This window comes from Salvelinus sp. IW2-2015, linkage group LG1 (assembly GCF_002910315.2).
Source record: "Salvelinus sp. IW2-2015 linkage group LG1, ASM291031v2, whole genome shotgun sequence".
NCBI lineage: Eukaryota > Metazoa > Chordata > Actinopteri > Salmoniformes > Salmonidae > Salvelinus > Salvelinus sp. IW2-2015.
Genome location: NC_036838.1, coordinates 129599 through 149292, shown reverse-complemented (window position 1 = coordinate 149292; position 19694 = coordinate 129599). Strand labels below are relative to the sequence as shown.

At 41.6% G+C, this 19694-nt stretch overlaps 2 protein-coding genes across 6 annotated transcripts in view; one reads left to right on the top strand and one right to left on the bottom strand.

Moving 5' to 3' along the window:
• Positions 1–3595, top strand: part of LOC111979261 (STE20-like serine/threonine-protein kinase) — a 37103-nt gene extending 33508 nt beyond the window's left edge. The window contains exons 19-21 of the mRNA XM_070448961.1: positions 3–105; positions 1722–1835; positions 2278–3595. Of these exons, the coding sequence (XP_070305062.1) occupies positions 3–105; positions 1722–1835; positions 2278–2424 (364 nt within the window). The 3' untranslated portion in view covers positions 2425–3595. The remainder of the gene's footprint in view (positions 1–2; positions 106–1721; positions 1836–2277) is intronic.
• Positions 3596–5637: 2042 nt separating this feature from the next.
• The window catches only part of LOC111967189 (collagen alpha-1(XVII) chain-like), a 29268-nt gene continuing 15211 nt past the window's right edge, over positions 5638–19694 (bottom strand). For 2 of the 5 annotated variants that reach the window (XM_070448807.1, XM_070448830.1), the window contains 27 exon segments: positions 5638–6149; positions 6369–6440; positions 6597–6677; positions 9864–10025; positions 10337–10528; positions 10915–11070; positions 14729–14863; positions 14974–15072; positions 15173–15286; positions 15539–15718; positions 15950–16057; positions 16203–16253; positions 16402–16419; positions 16542–16592; positions 16959–17021; positions 17307–17408; positions 17556–17636; positions 17778–17864; positions 17958–17993; positions 18182–18262; positions 18444–18479; positions 18566–18601; positions 18717–18743; positions 18855–18926; positions 19050–19085; positions 19214–19276; positions 19470–19541. In XM_070448807.1, the coding sequence (XP_070304908.1) occupies positions 6100–6149; positions 6369–6440; positions 6597–6677; positions 9864–10025; positions 10337–10528; positions 10915–11070; positions 14729–14863; positions 14974–15072; positions 15173–15286; positions 15539–15718; positions 15950–16057; positions 16203–16253; positions 16402–16419; positions 16542–16592; positions 16959–17021; positions 17307–17408; positions 17556–17636; positions 17778–17864; positions 17958–17993; positions 18182–18262; positions 18444–18479; positions 18566–18601; positions 18717–18743; positions 18855–18926; positions 19050–19085; positions 19214–19276; positions 19470–19541 (2261 nt within the window). In that variant the 3' untranslated portion in view covers positions 5638–6099. 5 annotated transcript variants of the gene reach the window in all.

Below are 19694 nucleotides of genomic sequence, written 5' to 3'. Positions count from 1 at the left end.
AGGCAGAAGAATGAGAGGCTCCACCAGCACCAGAAACATGAGAACCAGATGAGAGACCTGCAACTGCAGTGTGACGCCAACATCAGGGAGCTGCAGCAGTTACAGGTACACTCTCAGAAATAAAGGTGTAGAMTTGTTCCTAAAGGGGTACAACTTCTTGTCACTGGGGTGGTACCCTGTAAGGTCCTCCTTTTGTACTTTTAGTTATGGGTACATATTTGTACCCAAGTTCATACCTCAGATAGTACCTTTCTCCACAGGTACAAAAGCATGCTTTGTGCCTTTACAGTATATAGTACCATCACAGTGACAAAGCCATTTGTTCCTTGTAAGTGGCAACAATGGACCTCTACCATAGACCACTTAAACTTGTACAATATTTCCACTCACGGGTGGCCAAAAGTAACTATCTGAAAGCKACTCCATCGCTGTGCCAAGCCTCCAATACAATTTCCCAATTTGCCTTTTTGATTGAATTGTAGAYTTACCACCCATGACTGTATTTGTTAGTAACAGAAACATTGTTGTTAAATTCTTTTATTTTCAGTCATGTGGTCTTCACCAAGTGAGTTCCTAAGCATATATTACCATTAAAATTAAASTCTTTATGACAATACATTACATATCTCATGAGGCCTTATTTTGAAGCCTAGTTTTACTCTAATACAGTGGCATGAAACTCATGGTTTATAGACTACATCAGGCCTGCTTGCAAAGTTCTGGTAACATACCTCAAATTCTGGGAATTTTGGGATATTCTGGTTGAATCATTTCCTCCTTATTCCCTCCTGTTTCCAGGAATCTTCCGACTGTGATTTCTAGAAACCTGGGAAATTTACCAGAATTTTGKAAGTATACCTGCAAGTCATTTTATGCTGYTTTGCAAAGTGATTTGTAATTCCTATTGGAATCCAGCCAGAGTTAGGATATCCAACTGTTGGAATTTTATTCACCTGCAACATGCATTCACAATGACTGCCAGAGTTAGGAACATTTTGAGGAGACTACCTAAGTCATTTAAATTGGAACAACCATMTGCGTAATGGGAGAAAAAAATRMAACTAACTGATTGGATTAGTTTAGAAACATTTATGTTATTTATCTTTGTGTAGCATATGATTAATCAATCAATGTACATGCAAAAACACAYATATTAAAAACGATTCTTAAYAAATTAACCTGCAGTAGAGCATGCTGGGAAATATGWWGATAATAATTATGGTACAAATGTGCCTTTTTGGGATACCACCCCAGTGGCAAAGCCGTTAGTTCTTTTTAGGTGGCAAAAAGTMAGCATTGTATGGTGGGTATTGAYGGTAAACAAAATACATTTMTCACCTGGGAAATTAACCTTCACATTACCCCTTTTTTGAGTGTGATGATTGTACCTTTTTATATTCATAATATGGATTACYAAAATMTACCATTARACTCTTTGTCTGCACATGTACCCTAAAAGGTACAAAACAGTACCATGTGAGATCATTATGTTTACCTCTGAAGCTACATTATGCGTATTTAGATATTTTTGTACTCCAGGGAACAATACCGTATCCTTATTTGTAAGAGTGTATGGTATAAAATATATAGTACGCCCACATGCATATCAGGGATTCTGTAATTGCACAAGGTGCAARAGAAAACACACACACACACACTTTGATTCATCTGTTATTCATTAAAGCGTGTAACACCCAATGTGTGTATTTGTGTGTTTCAAGAATGAGAAGTGCCACATCCTGATAGAGCACGAGACCCAGAAGCTGAAGGAGCTGGATGAYGAGCACAGCCAGGAGCTGAAGGAGTGGAGGGAGAAACTACGACCCAGGAAGAAGGTAACCATTACACCAGTTAACCCTTGACAGGAAACTATTTCACTTTCTATTGAYTATTTGGCACATATTTTGTTTCGGAGATGGAGATACTTGTAGTTGAAACATATGGTAGCAGGTAGGGTGGGAGGTAGCCTAACTGTTCGAGTGTTGGGCCAGTAACCGAAATCCGCTAGTTTGAATCCTAGAGCTGACAAGGTGAAACACTTGTCCACGTGTCCTTGAGCGAGACACTTAACCCTAATTGCTCTGCTGATAATGCCTGACCCTGACTGTGACCCCACTCTCTGAGGGTGTCTCAGGGGGAATCTCAGAGTCATATGTAAAAAACAAATGTGTATCTGGTACATGTGTAAAACAGTACAAATATAAGCAGCCGCCAAATTATTATTATGTAATCTCTTGCTTGTGATCCGCTCACCAACCATTTGTCTGTMGTTCTTAGGCTCTGGAGGAAGAGTTTGCCAGGAAGCTTCAGGAGCAGGAGGTCTTCTTTAAGATGAGTGGAGAGTCAGAGTGCCTTAACCCCTCAGCCCAGAGCCGCATCTCCAAGTTCTACCCCATCCCCAGTGTCCACTCCACTGGCTTCTAGGGGTTAACCCTATCATGACACTCCYGATGGACATGAACATATATCCACACCCACATATTGAAGGCACACACAATGAATAGATATACACACTCCAGATGGATACACACATACACACACACACACATATACAAATAGACTGGCGTGCACACACACACACACACACACAGACAGACAGACTAATAAGACTGAGCCTCTGCTGCCTTGCCCCGTCTCCACTGATGACATTCGGGGACAAAGGGGCGATATCTCCGAGGGGGGTGTGTACCCCTCTATCGGTTTCTGGACGAGGATGGGACAGTAGCCCTCAAGCTACAGACTGTGTTAATCATGAAGACCTTTTTAATGGTGATCTGTTATATATAATTTACCCKTTTTTCATTGTATAGGGTCGTGTTCAGTCGGGCACACKGTAGCAAGAGTTTGAATTTGTGTTTTTATTGTAGAAGTAGTACCTCCGCGTTTCACTCCATTTCAAATCATTTTCCACTGACTGAAAAAAAGAAACAGTTTTATTTCTTATAGCTTCCTCTTTTGAAATGAGTTATGAAGGAGATTCTTGACATTATGCATTTTCAAATTTGATACTTTGGCACTCTGTTCCTCAAATCCTTGCCTCCAAGTCACTAAAGTGTCTCAGGCAGATTACATTTTTCACTGACGATTATTTTTCATTTGTGAATCTTTTTTTTCTTCTTGAAGAATCTAGTGCCTGTATACTTTTATGTCAATGGACTGGCTTTTCAAATGTAAGCTTCCTCTGAAAAGAAACTATTGCTGCTTGATTTTTATACCATTAGTTATTTGCACTAAATCAGGGCTGCCCAACCCTCTTCCTGTAGATCTACTGTCCTGTAGGTGTTCAGTCCAACCCTAATTAAGCATATCTGATTCAGCTAGTTAAGGTCTTGTTGCGCAGCTAATTAGTAGAATCAGGTATGTGAAATTTCCAGAAGAGGCTTGGTGAAAACCCACAGGACGGTAGACCCCCAGGAAGAGGGTTGGGCTGAAAACCCACAGGAAGGTAGACCTCCAGGAAGAGGGTTGGGCTGAAAACCCACAGGACGGTAGACCCCCAGGAAGAGGGTTGGGCTGAAAACCCACAGGACGGTAGACCTCAGGAAGAGGGTTGGGCTGAAAACCCACAGGAGAGTAGATCTCCAGGAGAGGGTTGGCTGAAAACCCACAGGACGGTAGACCCAGGAAGAGGGTTGGCTGAAAACCCACAGGACGGTAGATCTCCAGGAAGAGGGTTGGGCTGAAAACCCACAGAGACGGTAGATCTCCAGGAAGAGGTTGGGTCGAAACCCACAGGACGGTAGATCTCCAGGAAGAGGGTTGGGCTGAAAACCCACAGGACGGTAGATCTCCAGGAAGAGGGTTGGGCTGAAAACTCACAGGACAGTAGACCTCCAGGAAGGGGGTTGGGCAGCCCTGCACTAAATAAGAAGGATGAAGTAACATTTTGTACCACTGAAGTCCAATATAATGAACTTATATATTCAATATCTATGGTGATGTTTGAGCGAGCTAATGATATGATAAGAATGTACTTTTGGTAAAGGATGAACAGCACATTTTTTATAATGAATCTTGACAAAGGCATGATARATTTTATATGCAATCACACATATCTTGACAAGATATTGAATTTAGTTTCCAATGGACTAGGGAGTGACTGCCTGAAGTTGTGTATGGATTTCAATGCAAGTTTGACTTCTTATGTTATAATTATGGTATCAAATGTTATTTTTTGGAGCTTATTAACAGCAGTTTGGGATTTATATCTTTCTGCCGGAAATGGCTCCTTTCTTCTAGCCTGGAATCCAAACTGAATCACTACTTTCACTGTTGTTTTACTTGAACATTCGCGAAACGGTTGAGATTCCCCGGCTAGTACCTTTCTTCAGGTTTCATGAGCATGCCTTTCATCTTCAGCACAACTCTTGAGATTTGTTTCGCTCTTTTTGTAATTTGGCGTAGTCGGCGAGTGYCCATTTTGTTTTAGCATATCAAGGAGGGGGTATTAAAATMGTGTTTGTTTATATATCCAGACAGAGACGAGGTTTTCACTGTGGTTGCTCAAATGGCGTCGTTATATAATTCGATAGAAATCTGTGAGAACCTATATGAAAGTCTGTTAGAATTTCATGCAAATGTTTGGTATGTCTGTGTATTGTTTATAAAATTGCCTCCCATTAATAAGGTATTATGACATTACCATATTCATCAGTTGACCTGCATGGCTTTTCGGTTTGTTTGTAAGGAAATTATGATACTGTTTTATTATCATTCATACTAGCTAATAGCCTTAGTGTTTTCAACAAAATGTATGAAGATACAGTATTCATGTTGTGGCCCTCTGTGAAGTTATTTTAATCAGACTTAGTCCCGCCCCAAGTGATCTTTATATTCGTATAGCCTATTGTATCATAATCAAATGTTTTGTTCGTTACTTATTTAATCTAAGGATAATGAATATGACGTTATCATGAGTTTAACCGTTTTGATAACATTTTCAGAACTACAGTTTTAGCTTATTTTATSATAGATATGCATGATCTACTCTAAAGTGGTGGTAGTCAATAACCTTCAACACAGTTTAAAATCATTTGTTAAAAACTGTTGGACCTGACTGGTTTAGGCCATCATGGCTTCTGATTGGTCCATTTGTRATCTCACCCTTTTTTGATTGGCTGCAGGAACAACAATCAGTCGATGCCACTTTTACAGACCAATTATAAAATAGCAAACAAAAACAAAACATCCTACACAATGAAGGAGTGCTGTGCACCTTATACAAKATGAAGATTCTCTGCCAGTAGTTATTTATGTGGAYATGTATCTTTACTACAGTATTGTAGTTTCCTCAATTGTCAAATAGTCATTTAAAATCTGAAATTTAAGCTGAATTGAAAATATAATTAAATACCAATCATGTCAATATGTGTTATGTTATRAGTGTCACGATTTCCTTCTGATTTTCAAATTGTATCATGATTGATTTCAGAATGTTGTTTGAAATTGAACTACCATGAAAATATAATGTGCATTTTTAAGACAAGTTTACATTATAGTTTATAGAATGCCTATGTACTGTAGATTTGCATTGTTCTGTAAATAAACCATTTCCTGTATACAATATAGCGTGTACCTGTTTGTTTCTTCAGTGAGTCTATAACAACAATGTGAACATTACGTTCCACTTTGATTAAATAAGATAAACAAAGCTTTATTTTTATAAAGTGATAACAGTACATTGAAAGGAGATTTTGACAATGTTTTTAGTTTCGTTCGATATGAAATGTTTTTCCTCAAAGTACAAAAGTACAATAACGATAATGGTACAAAAGATATTGAATAAAAAATAGCACACCCTGTTCTATTTTTCAACACARAGTTGAACTATTCCTGCTATCAACATGCAAGGAGGTGAATTGGAAACATACTCCAGATCAAACACGAGTAAAAATAGATCATAAAGACATCTTGGACACAACACAATACATCAGCYCATGGAATACTGTCCCGTTCAACAGTTTCTCCTATAGAAAACTAAATATTTACATCGGTAATGTCTCCAAGGCAATAGGCCCCAGACATGTATGCTCATGACTCATGACATATTTCATAGGACTTTCATTCACCTTTAATGAGTATTTATCAATCATTTGTTTCTCAAACWCCAACATTCCTCTTTCTTCTGTTGGTCACGAGTGTGTATTCTCCTGTGGAAAAATGTGAAATCTTAATGAGACCATGTCTCTTTTGCATAACTAGGTCAGATCAACACATCATGCATAGCAGGGACACTTGTATTGAGGGTACTATCATGACAGAATGACATATAGTATCCCTAGAATGGATCCTACTGTAGCATCATGCTTAATTAAGTATGTTGGTAAAGGGAAAACTTGAAGAGGTTCTCTGTGATAATCATGACGTACCTTTCTCCCCCTTTCCCCACCTTTTCCACTCCAGACCAGGGAGGTCTGTCCTTCCTGGGATGCCATCCAGTCCTGGTTTACCAGAATTCAGAGTGAAAGTGTCACAATGGGACTGATTTTATGACTTTGTCTCGCTTGAGTAGCTTAACACAATGGTTTACAAAGACCTGGCAAATAATCAAGAGCGCAACTGTAAAGATATAAAAAGCGTAATGGTTCAAAAGGTACCTCTCTCGCCTTTGTGACCTGTATGTCCTATGTCCCCTTTCTGTCCTGGCCTTCCAGGGGGTCCCACAATGTTTCCATGGTCTATGGAGGATACATAAGGTTATTTCGTATAAAGTTAACTTCTCTAGGATAGGGGGCAGCATTTTCACGTTTGGATGAAAAGCATGCCCAGAGTAAACTGCCTCCTACTCAGTCCCAGATGCTAATATATGCATAGTATTAGTAGTATTGGATAGCAAACACTCTGAAGTTTCTAAAACTGTTTGAATCATGTCTGTGACTATAACAGAACTTATTTGGCAGGTAAAACCCTGAACACAAACCATTCAGATTTTTTTGAGGTCACTCTCTTGTGATGGGATCAATGGGATTTCTTAGGAATACAGATTTCTAAGGGACCTTCCTGCAGTTCCTATCGCTTCCACTGGATGTCAACAGTCTTTAGAAATTGGTTGAGGTTTTTCCTTTGAGAAATGAAGAAGTAGCCATGTTCAGAATGAGGCTCCAGTGAAGTGTACTGTTTGTTAGAGGCGCGTGACCAGAAAGCATGCTGCACATTGTTTTCCTCCGGTATTGAACACAGATCATCCCGTCTTCAATTTTATCGATTATTTACGTTAAAAAATACCTAAAGTTGTATTACAAAAGTAGTTTGAAATGTTTGGACAAAGCTTACAGGTAACTTTTGAGATATTTTGTAGTCACGTTGTGCAAGTTGGAACCGGTGTTTTTCTGGATCAAAAGCGCCAAATAAATGGACATTTTGGATATATATCGACGGATTGAATCGAACAAAAGGACCATTTGTGATGTTTATGGGACATTTTGGAGTGCCAACAGAAGAAGCTCGTCAAAGGTAAGGCATGAATTATATCTTTATTTCTMCCTTTTGTGTCACGCCGGGAGGGTTGAAATATGATGGTCTGTGATTGTTAGCTGGGGTGCTATCCTCAGATAACAGCATTGTTTGCTTTCGCCATAAAGCATTTTTGAAATCTGACATGTTGGCTGGATTCACAACAAGTGTAGCTTTAATATGGTATATTGAATGTGTGATTTCATGAAAGTTTAATTTTTATAGTAATTTATTTGAATTTGGCGCTCTGCATTTTCACTGGATGTTGGCCAGGTGGGACGCTACCGTCACACATGTTCCAGAGAGGTTAAAGCTGCAATCAGCATTTTGGCAAAGCCCCACCAATGTTCATTCGTGATCAATTGGACTTCACACTTGGTACTGTTCTTAATTAAAATGTATAATGTGAAATAAAGTACCAGTCAAAAGTTTGGACACACCTACTCATTCAAGGGTTTTTCTTTATTTGTACTATGTTCTACATTGTAGAATAATAGTGAAGACATCAAAACTATGAAATTACACATGTAGTGTACTGTGGTAAACAAAAAAGTGTTATTTATTTTATATTTTATATTCTTCAAATAGCCATCTTTTGCCTTGATGACAGCTTTGCATACTCTTGGCATTCTCTCAACCAGCTTCACGAGGGAGTCACCTGGAATGCATTTCAATTAAAAGGTGTGCCTTGTTAAAAGTTCATTTGTGGAATTTCTTTCCTTCTTAATGCGTTTGAGCCAATCAGTTGTGTTGTGACAAGGTAGGGGTTGTATACAGAAGATAGCCCTATTTCGTAAAAGACCAAGTCCATATTATGTCAACAGCTCACATAAGCAAAGAGAAATGACTGTCCATCATTGCTTTAACACATCAAGGTCAGTCAATCCGGAAAATGTAAAGAACTTTGAAAGTTTCTTCAAGTGCAGTCGCAAACAGCATCAAGTGCTATGATGAAACTGCCTCTCATGAGGACCCCCACAGGAAAGGAAGACCGAGAGAAACCTCTGCTGCAGAAGACAAGTTCATTAGAGTTAACAGCCTCAGAAATCAGCAATTAACTGCACCTCTGATTGCTGCCCAAATAAATGCTTCAAGTAACAGACACATCTCAACAAAACTGTTCAGAGGAGACTGCATGAATCAGTCCTTCATGGTCAAATTGCTGCAAAGAAACCAATACTAAAGGACACCAATAAGAAGAAGAGACTTGCTTGGGCCAAGAAACATGAGCAATGGACATTAGACCGGTGGAAATCTGTCCTTTGGTCTGATTAATCCAAATTTGAGATTTTTGGTTCCAAGCGCTGTGTCTTTGTGAGATGAAGAATAAGTGAATGGATGATCTTCAAATGTGTGGTTCCCACCGTGAAGAATGGAGGAGTAGGTGGGATGGTGTGAGGTTGCTTTGCTGGTGACACAGTCTGTGATTTATTTAGAATTCAAGGCACACTCAACCAGCATGGCTACCACAGCATTCTGCAGCGATACCCCGTCCTATCTGGATTGTGTTTAGTGGGACTGTAACGGTTTTCGTCGTCTGAAGAAGAGTAGTCGGAACAAAGCGCAGCGTGGTAAGTGTTCATGCTTTTTATTGAAACTGAACACTAATAACAAAATAACAAAGAGAATAACCAAAACAGTCTTGTCAGGTGCAAAACACTAAACAGAAAATAACTACCCACACAAACCATGTGGGAAAAAGATACCTAAGTATGGTTCTCAATCAGAGACAACGATAGACAGCTGCCTCTGATTGAGAACCACACCCGGCCAAACACAAAGAAATACAAAACATAGAAAATGAACATAGAATGCCCACCCAAATCACACCCTGACCAAACCAAAATAGAGACATTAAAAGCTCTCTACGGTCAGGGCGTGACAGGGACTATCATTTGTTTTTCAATTTGACAATGACCCAGAACACACCACCAGGCTGTGTAAGGGCTATTTCACTAAGAAGGAGAGTGATGGAGTGCTGCATCAGATGACCTGGACTCCGCAATCACCCGACCTCAACCCAATTGAGATGGTTTGGGATGAGTTGGACTACAGAGTTGAGGAAAAGCAGCCAAGTGCTCAGCATATGTGGGAACTCCTTCAAGACTGTTGGAAAAGCATTCCAGGTGAAGCTGGTTGAGAGAATGCCAAGCGTGTGCAAAGCTGTCATCGAGGCATAAGGTGGCTACTTTGAAGAATCTAAAATCTAAAATATATTTTGATTTGTTGAAAACTTTTTTGGTTACTGCATGATTCCATATGTGTTATTTCATCGTTTTGATGTCTTCACTATTATTCTACAGTGTAGAAAATAGTAAAAATAAAGAAAAACCCTTAGATGTGTAGGTGTGTCTAAACCTTTGACTGGTACTGTATGTTAATGAATTGCATTTATACTGTATTATTGTCACCTCTGATGTATTCCATAAGGTCAGTGACGTTACTATGGGAACCAAACACACGGCTGAATCCTGGCACACCGGGAGGGCCAGGGGGTCCTGGGGGTCCTTGAACAACCTGTGACTTCTCCAGCTGAGACCGGTTCTCAACGACGTCCCTCAACAGACCATGGTCTATGGGATGGGAAACAATCAAGATCAGAGATAGCATATGCATTTACATCCAATGACCAGCAAAGTAGGACTCTTCATTCATTGTCGATGGTCGCTATCTTTACTTATCAACATGTGTGTCCCATTGGCATAGAAATTGAATTACTAGAACTGGCATCCCAATTCAAGTCAATGTGCCATTCCTTTGATCCATTGTCATTGGAAACAAATAAGCTTTGAAGAATTGCATTTAAATGTTGTTAAATGTGTCTAGCTCTGAAAAGCATATTGTAGCACTGCGATGACAGTATTGGATATTCAGTTTCACTTACACTTGATGTAGTCAGTCACTCGGACCGCTATATTGGAGAAGTCTGTCTCAGTCTCAGCCAGCCTTCTTCCCTCGCTGGTCCTGTGGTCAAAGGCGTGGCCGTACCCAGAGTTACCCTGCTCTCCCTTGTTTCCCTGGGGTCCAGGGGGACCTGGGGGGCCTGGGGGCCCAAACATTCCCCCTCTTAGACCACCTGGTGAGGATAATACAATATGCCAGTTACACCCACTGATACCCACTGATTTGGGGCAGTAAGGGTAAATTATTGCTTTGAAATGAATGGGAGTCTGTAAAATCCCCTATCAAGGTCTATTTTTCTTTTTAATAAGTAACCTTTTTATCTTGGGAAGGACATCCATGAAGTGATGTAATTAGGGTAACCTATTGTACAGGCTCAATGCATTTCAAGTAATCTATTAACTTTTATTTCCTGGTTTTAGACCTACAGGGGGGATAATGGAAAACTATTTCTGTACTGTTGTAACTGTAGGAGTCTTTGGATAGTACTGTAAAACCATATCACTATCCACTTAGTAGAAAACCATTTGTGAAACCCTTATTGATTTTTACTATACTCACTCTGTATGTAGTCCTTGACCTCCTCCAGCCTGTATCCAGAGCCGCTGTAGGGGGCCTGTCCTGAAGGACCGGCAGGGCCTTGAGGGCCAGCAGGGCCTGGAACACCAGGTGGACCAGGAGAACCCTGAGCGCCCAAGACYCCTCTGTATTCAGCATCTAGAAAGGACAGGCAGAATTGACATCAGTCAAACTGTTAAGAGGAATACATGTGCAGCCTGTCCAGTAAGTAATTCTGGCTCTAGACCTACAGTGCATTCGGAAAGTATTCAGATCCCTTGACTTTGTTGACTTACTCTAAAATGGATTCAAAAAATATAAAACAATTCTCATCAATCTACACACAATACCCCACAATGACAATGAGAATAGATTTTTAAAAATGTGTGCAAATTTATTACAAATATAAAAAACAGAAATGCCTTATTTGCATACAGTAAGTATTCAGACCCTTTGCTATGAGACTTGAAATTGAGCTCAGGTGCATCCTGTTTCCATTGATCATCCTTGAGATGTTTCTACAACTTGATTGGAGTCCACCTGTGGTAAATTCAATTGATTGGACATGATTTGGAAAGGCACACACCTGTCTATATAAGGTGTCACAGTTGACAGTGCATGTCAGAGCAAAAAAACAAGCCATGTGGTCAAAGGAAATGTCTGTAAAGCCCAGAGACAGGATTGTGTRGAGGCACAGATCTGGGGAACGGTAAGAAAAATCTGCAGCATTGAAGGTCCCCAAGAACACAGTGGCCTCCATCATTCTTAAATGGAAGAAGTTAGAACCACCAAGACTCTTCCTACAGCTGGCCGCCCGGCCAAACTGAGCAATCAGGGGAGAAGGGCCTTGGTCAGGGATGTGACCAAGAACCCAATGGCCACTCTGACAGAGCTCCAGAGTTCCTCTGTGGAGATGAGAGAACCTTCCAGAAGGACTGAGGAGTGACTTCCAGAACTATCTCTGCAGCACTGCACCAATCAGGCCTTTATGGTAGAGTGGCCAGACGGAAGTCACTCCTCATTAAAAGGCACATGACAACCCCCTTGGAGTTTGCCAAAGGGCACCTAAAGGACTCTCAGACCATGAGAAACAAGATCCTCTAGTTTGATGAAATCAAGATTGAACTCTTTGGCCTGAACGCCAAGAGTCARGTCTGGAGGAAACCTGGCACCATGGTACTGGCAGCATCATGTTGTGGGTATGTTTTTCAATGGCAGGGAAAGGGAGACTAGTCAGGATCAAGGGAAAGAACGGAGCAAAGTACAGAAAGATCCTTGGGGCGGCAGGCAGCTTAGAGGTTAGAGCATTGGGTCAGTAACCGAAAGGTAGCTGGATCGAATCCCTGAGCTGACAAGGTAAAAATCTGCCGTTCTGCCCCTGAACAAGGCAGTTAACCCACTGTTCCCCGGTAGGCTGTCATTGCAACTAAGAATTTGTTCTTAACTGACTTGCCTAGTTATATAAAAAATATTTTAAAAATCCTTGATGAAAACCTTCTCCAGGACCTCAGACTGGGGTGAAGGTTCACCTTCCAAAAGGACAACAACCCTAAGAACGCAGCCAAGACAATGCAGGAGTGGTTTTGGGACATGTCTCTGAATGTCCTTGAGTYGCCCAGCCAGAGCCTGGACTTGAACGCAATTTAACATATTTGGAGAGATCTGAAAATAGCTGTGCAGCAATGCTCCCCATCCAACCTGACAGAGCTTGAGAGGATCTGCAGAGAAGAATGGGAGAAACTCCCCAAATAAAGGTGTCAAGCTTGGGGTGGCAGGTAGCCTAGTGGTTAGAGCGTTGGACTAGTAACCGGAAGGTTGCAAGATCGAATCCCTGAGCTGACAAGGTAAAAATCTGTTGTTCCCCTTGGGTAGGGGGCAGGATTTTCACATCTGGATGAAAAGCATGCGCAAAGTAAACTGCCTGTTACTCAGGCGCAGAAGGTAGGATATMCATATAATTGGTAGATTTGGATAGAAACCACTCTAAAGTTTCTAAAACTGTTAAAATAATTTCTGTGAGTATAACAGAACTGATATGGCAGGCGAAACCCCGAGGACAAACCACTCCCCCCAAAACAAAAATTCAGCCTACCACTATTTTCAATGGCTGTCACTTTTATTATAAGGCGAAGTCCTCCCAGATTGCAGTTCCTAGGGCTTCCACTAGATGTCAACAGTCTTTAGAAAGAGTTTCAGGCTGGTTTTTGGAAGAATTAGCCAGAAATTGTAGTTTTTGTAGGTGGCTCCCATTTTGGCTGTAGTGTTTCCAAGCGCGTGAATGAGAGAGCGTTCTTTGGTATTTTTCTCCGGTAAAGACAATAACGATTATCCGTCTTAAATTGTATCGTTTATTTACGTATTAGGGTACCTAAGGTTTGATTATAAACATTGTTTGACTTGTTTGGAAAAGTTAATTGTAACATTTGGGATTCATTTTGTATGCATTTTGATGGAGGGAAACTGGGTGGATTATTGACTGAAGCGCGCCAGCTAAACCTTGTTTTTATGGATATAAAGAAGGACATTATCGAACAAAAGCACCATTTGTGATGTAACTGGGACCTTTTGGAGTGCCAACAGAAGAAGATCATCAACGGTAAGGCATTTATTATATCGCTATTTCTGACTTTCGTGTCGCACCTGCCTGGTTGAAATATGTTTTTCATGGTTTTGTATGCGGGGCGCTGTCCTCAGATAATCACATGGTGTGCTTTCGCCGTAAAGCCTTTTTGAAATCTGACACAGCGGCTGGATTAACAAGAAGTTAAGCTTTATTTTGATGTATTGCACTTGTGATTTTATGAAAGTTAAATATTTATAATTCTGTAGTTTGAATTTCGCACTCTCCAATTTCACCTGATGTTGGCCAGGTGGGACGCTACCGCCCTTAAGAAGTTAACCCACTGTTCCTAGGCTGTCATTGAAAATAAGAATTTGTTCTTAACTCACTTGCCTAGTTAAATAAAGGTAAAATAAATGTTTTAAATAAATACCCAAGAAGACTTGAGGCTGTACTCGCTGCCAAAGGTGCTTCAACAAAGTATGAGTAAAGGTTCTGAATACTTATGTAAATGTAATATTTCAGGTTTTTATTTGTAATAAATTAGCAAAAATGTCTAAACAATTTTTTCTTTGTCATTATGGGGTATTGTGTGTAGATTGATGATGGAAAAACATCTATTTAATCCATTTTAGAATAAGGCTGTAACGTAACAAAATGTGGAAAAAGTCAAGGGGTCTGAATACTTTCTGAATGCACTGTATGATAGATGATTGGAATATAATGTGTGGCCAAAACCGTGTCATTTAGCTCTTCCGGAAAAGAACATGTGCTAAACGCTAATGTTAGTATAAAGTCCGTAGTCAGAGCTAGGGTTGCAAAATTCCAGGAACTTTCAATACATTTCCTGGTTTTTCCGATGTCCCGGTTGGAGGATTCTGGATTTCCTGCTATTCCCTTCTGATTCCGGAAAAATTGAATTCATTGAAAGTTCCCAGAATTTTGGAACTCTAGTCAGAGTTCTTACTTTGCAGAAGATAAGAGATGTCACTGTAAGACCCAGGTAGGCCTGGTGGGCCAGGAGGTCCAAGGGGTACGAGCATGCCCACCATACCCTGCTCTGATGCCACAACCAATCCCAATCCTGAAATCTTATCACGTGACTATTTTAAATCAATTGAACTACTTACCATGATCCATCTGTAGGTCCCGGCCCACCATTTGGGAAACACTTGCACACACTATGGTTAAAGAAGCAAATGGTGTGTGTATGAATCTAAATGTGAATCTGACATGGCTGTGTCAGTGATTCCTTACCATTCATTAGAGTGAGGACTCGTCCAGCCACCTCATGGGTATTAAAGCCATAGCCTCCTCTCCATGGGATCCCTGGGATGCCAGGAGGTCCAGCAGGGCCAGGAGGACCGATGACGTACTGTCGCACTTCCTCCCCTGAGAGGGTACGGATCAGGCAAGGGCACTTCATTGACTGTCTCATGACACAATGTTATCTCTTTTTTCCGACCCGATTATCAACATTTGTGCTCAAACAACTGACTTACTCTGTAGAAGGCTGATGATGTCATTTAGCGATGTACTGCCTCCACCGGGAGCGCCAGGCGGGCCTGGAGGTCCAGGCACCCCACTAGCAATACCTCCACCTGAAATGTCAACAGAAGTATTAGATCCAGGTAAACATACAATATGATATACTTCATATATGTAATGCTTTTGATAAGATGTTGGTTTGTCTGGACTCACTCTGGATGTACGCYATGACGCGACTAGCAAGATCGTCCACTGACTCGCCACCAGGGGGCCCCGGTACACCCGGAGGACCCGGAGGACCCGACATGTACTCCCTGACACCGTCACCTACATGAAGGACAACACAATACACAAGTTACTGCACTGCTTYACAGTAGCGTAGAAAAGGTTTTAGATCTTGAGGCACCATTTTAGTTAGCCTCATCTACGCAAACAACAACTAAATCGTGTTTTGTCGACCATATTATCCCATGGAGGTCACGTATGCTATCAAATATTGTAACGGTCTTTGGATGGACATAGTTTAGCCCCACTCCTTTTCATTGGAGGTAAGAAGAAAAATCCTATCATCTCACTCACTCTTGAGGTATTCTGTGATGTATTGACGGARGTCCGGTGTTCCATCCCCAGACCCAGGTGGCCCATCARGGCCGGGYMCCCCGGGAGGTCCAGGTGGACCTGGTGCTCCAGGGGYACTCCTGGATGATCCKCCACTGGAGTAGCCAGGGATTCCTGGAGCACCTGGAACACCAGCCTCACCTAATAAAAATATAAGTAGGCTTAACTTACACAAATGATCCATATTGAGTGATAAACATTGTTAATGTGATYCTCCAGAGCTTTTGTATAATTTTAGCCAGTAGATTTGAAAATAGTGCTCATGAGCCAAAACAGGTCCCAGTTTTAATTATTTTTGCCATTCGTATGATATGTTACGAATGTAGTGCTTAAGATCCCAGACTGCATCTTTAAAGGGGTGTAAGGGTGTACCTTTTGGACCCGGTTGCCCCTCGGGGCCCTCTGGYCCTTGGGGCCCTGGAAGTCCACTGTCCCCTTCTGGTCCTGGACCTCCAGGTTGTCCCTGGGGTCCAGGGAAACCTGGGGAGAAAACAATACAATGAACAATACAACACATACCCAAAAGGATCAAGTAAATTCAGAAGTAAATGTTGATTGTAACCCAAGCCACAGGTGTAGGCTTGAATGTTTAACTATGCTTCTGATAAATAWTTGATCCACCCACCYACACCGGGATCTCCGGGAACTCCTGGTAAACCGGGCTGACCTGGGTCACCTGAAACATAGATCAAATTGCGTTAAGGTTGACATTTTAAGTCTATCACTAAGTCTGCCATGTAAATAGTATGTGATTGAGCCAGTTCATAGCTMACTATGACATCAATCCAGCCCTTTGACATGGACATGCCTTTAAAATTGCTTACCTTGGTAACCCTGGGGTCCTGGTTTGCATTAGGAAACAATCAAATGATTTACAAGATGAGTGCACATAACCTCTGTTTCGACCAAATTGACTATGATAAAAACACAAATGGTATAGACAGTGAGTTGGACTRCTCTGTACCTGGTGATCCCGGAAGACCAGTTGGTCCTGGGGGCCCAGCGAAGAAGGTTCCTGAAAGACAACACAGTGTTACACTACATTGCGTTACATTACGTGACCTTCCATATCATACCATATCATATGGGGCGGCAGGTAGCCTAGTGGTTAGAGCATTGGGCTAGTAACCAAAAGGTTGCAAGATCAAATCCCCGACCCGAAAAGGTAAACATCTGTCGTTCTTCCCCTGAACAAGGCAGCTAACCCACTGTTCCTAGGCTGTCATTGAAAATAAGAATTTGTTCTTAACTGACTTGCCTAGGTAAATAAAGGTAAAATATATACTGATCAACAGCTTRTATCTTTGACTGTAGAGTCATTGTGATTGTGTTGAGGTAACAGTATGGAGAGTGTAGTGTAGCTTTGGTAAGGGCCACCTACCTGAGTTGGGCACGAAGCTACCTGGCTCTCCCTTATCACCTCGGGGGCCGGGCACACCAACACCTGTGGTTTAGTTGAAATTCATKAAAATGGTTTSAAGAGTAACTTACAATTCTTACAATAGCTTAATTATTTTACAATATAATTTCAATATAATATTGTGCATTCTTCTCAGGTAGAAATGTTATGGCTTACCTGGTACACCTGGCTCTCCTTGAGGACCTTCAGGACCTGGGAGACCCTTACCTGATACACCTGGCTCTCCTTGAGGACCTTCAGGACCTGGGGGACCCTTACCTGGTACACCTGGCTCTCCTTGAGGACCTTCCGAACCTGGGGGACCCTTACCTGGTACACCTGGCTCTCCTTGAGGACCTTTAGGACCTGGGGGACCCTTACCTTGTACACCTGGCTCTCCTTGAGGACCTTTAGGWCCTGGGGGACCGTTACCTGAGAAGGAATAAGGTATGAATTTGCTTTACAAAAAGGACAGAATCCAAAAGAAAAAGGGATCAGAACTAAATAAAATAAAACGGCTATACATCCAAAAATACATTGAAGTCCTAAAGTGCATGGAGAATGAACCACATGGCTTACCTAGAAGACCCTGGGGACCTGGTTCTCCTGGGGGCCCTGGAGGGCCAGGTGGGCCAGGAAGACTAGCCGCAGGTGCACGTCCTGTTGTAAGGGGTAATGTAAGTTGAAAGGTAATAAGAAAGTCCTATACTGTAACGAGTCTAAAACAAGAACATATTTTCACAAGTCAGGTAGTTACAAGCCGTCTGGAAGAATTCATTGATARGAGCAAAACATACTCACTCTCTATGGTTTCCACAGTCTGTACAGTAATACCAGGCTTTCCCTGGTCTCCCTTCTCTCCTTCCTCTCCCCTTTCTCCCCTGGGACCTATAGAGACAAAGACAATGAACAATCAAAGGGAAAGTACGTACAGTATGTGGACCCTGATGTCTCATTGGATATCTGAGAAATAGGTCTTACCWGGCGTTCCAGGAAGACCAGCAGGGCCAACAGGACCTGAGGAGACACAACAGAAGCACTGAGCACAAATCGTATTGTACTTCAATGGAAAGTCTATGAGGAACTCCCTAAAGATCTCCAACATCTAGATCTTCATCCAGATCTGGTCAAGGCAATATAGTGTTTACTCAAACTGTAGAACAACGTCTTAGAACATTTTAAGAACGCAGAGCTTCAGTACCAACCTGAGAGTCCAGGGGATCCGGAAACACCAGTGGGTCCGGGGCTGCCCGGAGGTCCGGGGATGGKAACCGAACTGGAACCAGCTGGAATTCAAACAGGAGATTGACCAATGACCATCCATTACTTAAGGACATGTGATGCTGTTCTACTGTGGACACTGTACTATAAAGTCATCTCAAGAAATATTTACAGCTGTAGATGTAGAGTGCCTATCCAACAGTGTAACGATGTCTCTAATTCGCCTTGTCGTTTCCTCTTACTTACCTGCATTGATGATTCTACCAGGTTCTCCAGCTTCGCCTAGAAGATAACATGATGATAGATTGAATGAAAGCATAATCCTGTTTGACTAAAGATATAGAGGAAGTATGTAATAGGTACATTACCTTTACCTCCAGGCTGACCAGGATTACCTGCTATACCTATACAGGGTAGAGGGGGAGGGTTACAAAAATGTTATAGCCTACTGTACAATATTTGAGAAACCATGCATCTGAAATGTAAATCAAGGAATGATTTTGCATCAAAGAGTCATACCTGGTGGACCTTGAAGCCCGGGAATGCCTACAGCGGAAGCAAATGGAAAATGTATGTTATTGAAATGTGAATACTAAGCATTGATTGATGGATGCATGGATATAWGGTTTAATTAATTGATTAATTGATTGATTGTACCTGGGAGGCCTGAATCTCCTGGAGGTCCTGCTGGTCCTCTGGGACCTTGCAACCCATCCGATCCCTTGTCACCTGGAATGAGAAAGGTATCAACTATCGTGTAAAAATCTAAAAGTTGTTATATGGACAACTCGATTTTTCAACCAAAATATATTGTTGTGGTTTCTATCTACCAAAGGATGTTGTTGTTTTTACCTCTAGAGCCTTTTTCACCGTCKGCCCCGGGAGCACCTGTTGAATAACACCCACACATACAGAATTGATAAGAGTGAAGAYTTTCACTATTAGGGTGTCTATATTCGYACAGCCTGAGATTATTCTAGCAGCACAATCTTTTCTTCACTACTCTGTTCACTTACCTGCAGGTCCTTTGGATCCATTTGCTCCGTCTGGTCCRGGAAGTCCTCTTTGACCTGGGTCACCTATGGTGACGGAGAGGGTACATAACCACTATGAAATGTACTTACAACCCATTTTCACACCAGTTTACGTATATAGTGCATATTTCTCTCAATTATGGGTTTTCCTAGAGAAGGGGGCGATAAGAAATAAAGAGGAGACACAAAGTTCTGAATCCCATGTGATTCTAACTATTCAGGGCAGACCGATACACACCTGATGTTCCGCGGAGTCCTTTCTCTCCTGGCTCGCCCTTATTTCCTGGAGGTCCAGCTGGTCCCTTCTCTCCTGGACGAGGAGAGAAACAATAGCCTTACTGATATGATCTTTGTTTGATGCTGCAGTATGTACCTTTTTGGGCGACCTGACCAAATTCACATAGAAATGTGAGTTAGAGATCTGTCATTCTCGTTGAACGTAAGTCTAAGAAGAGGATGATAT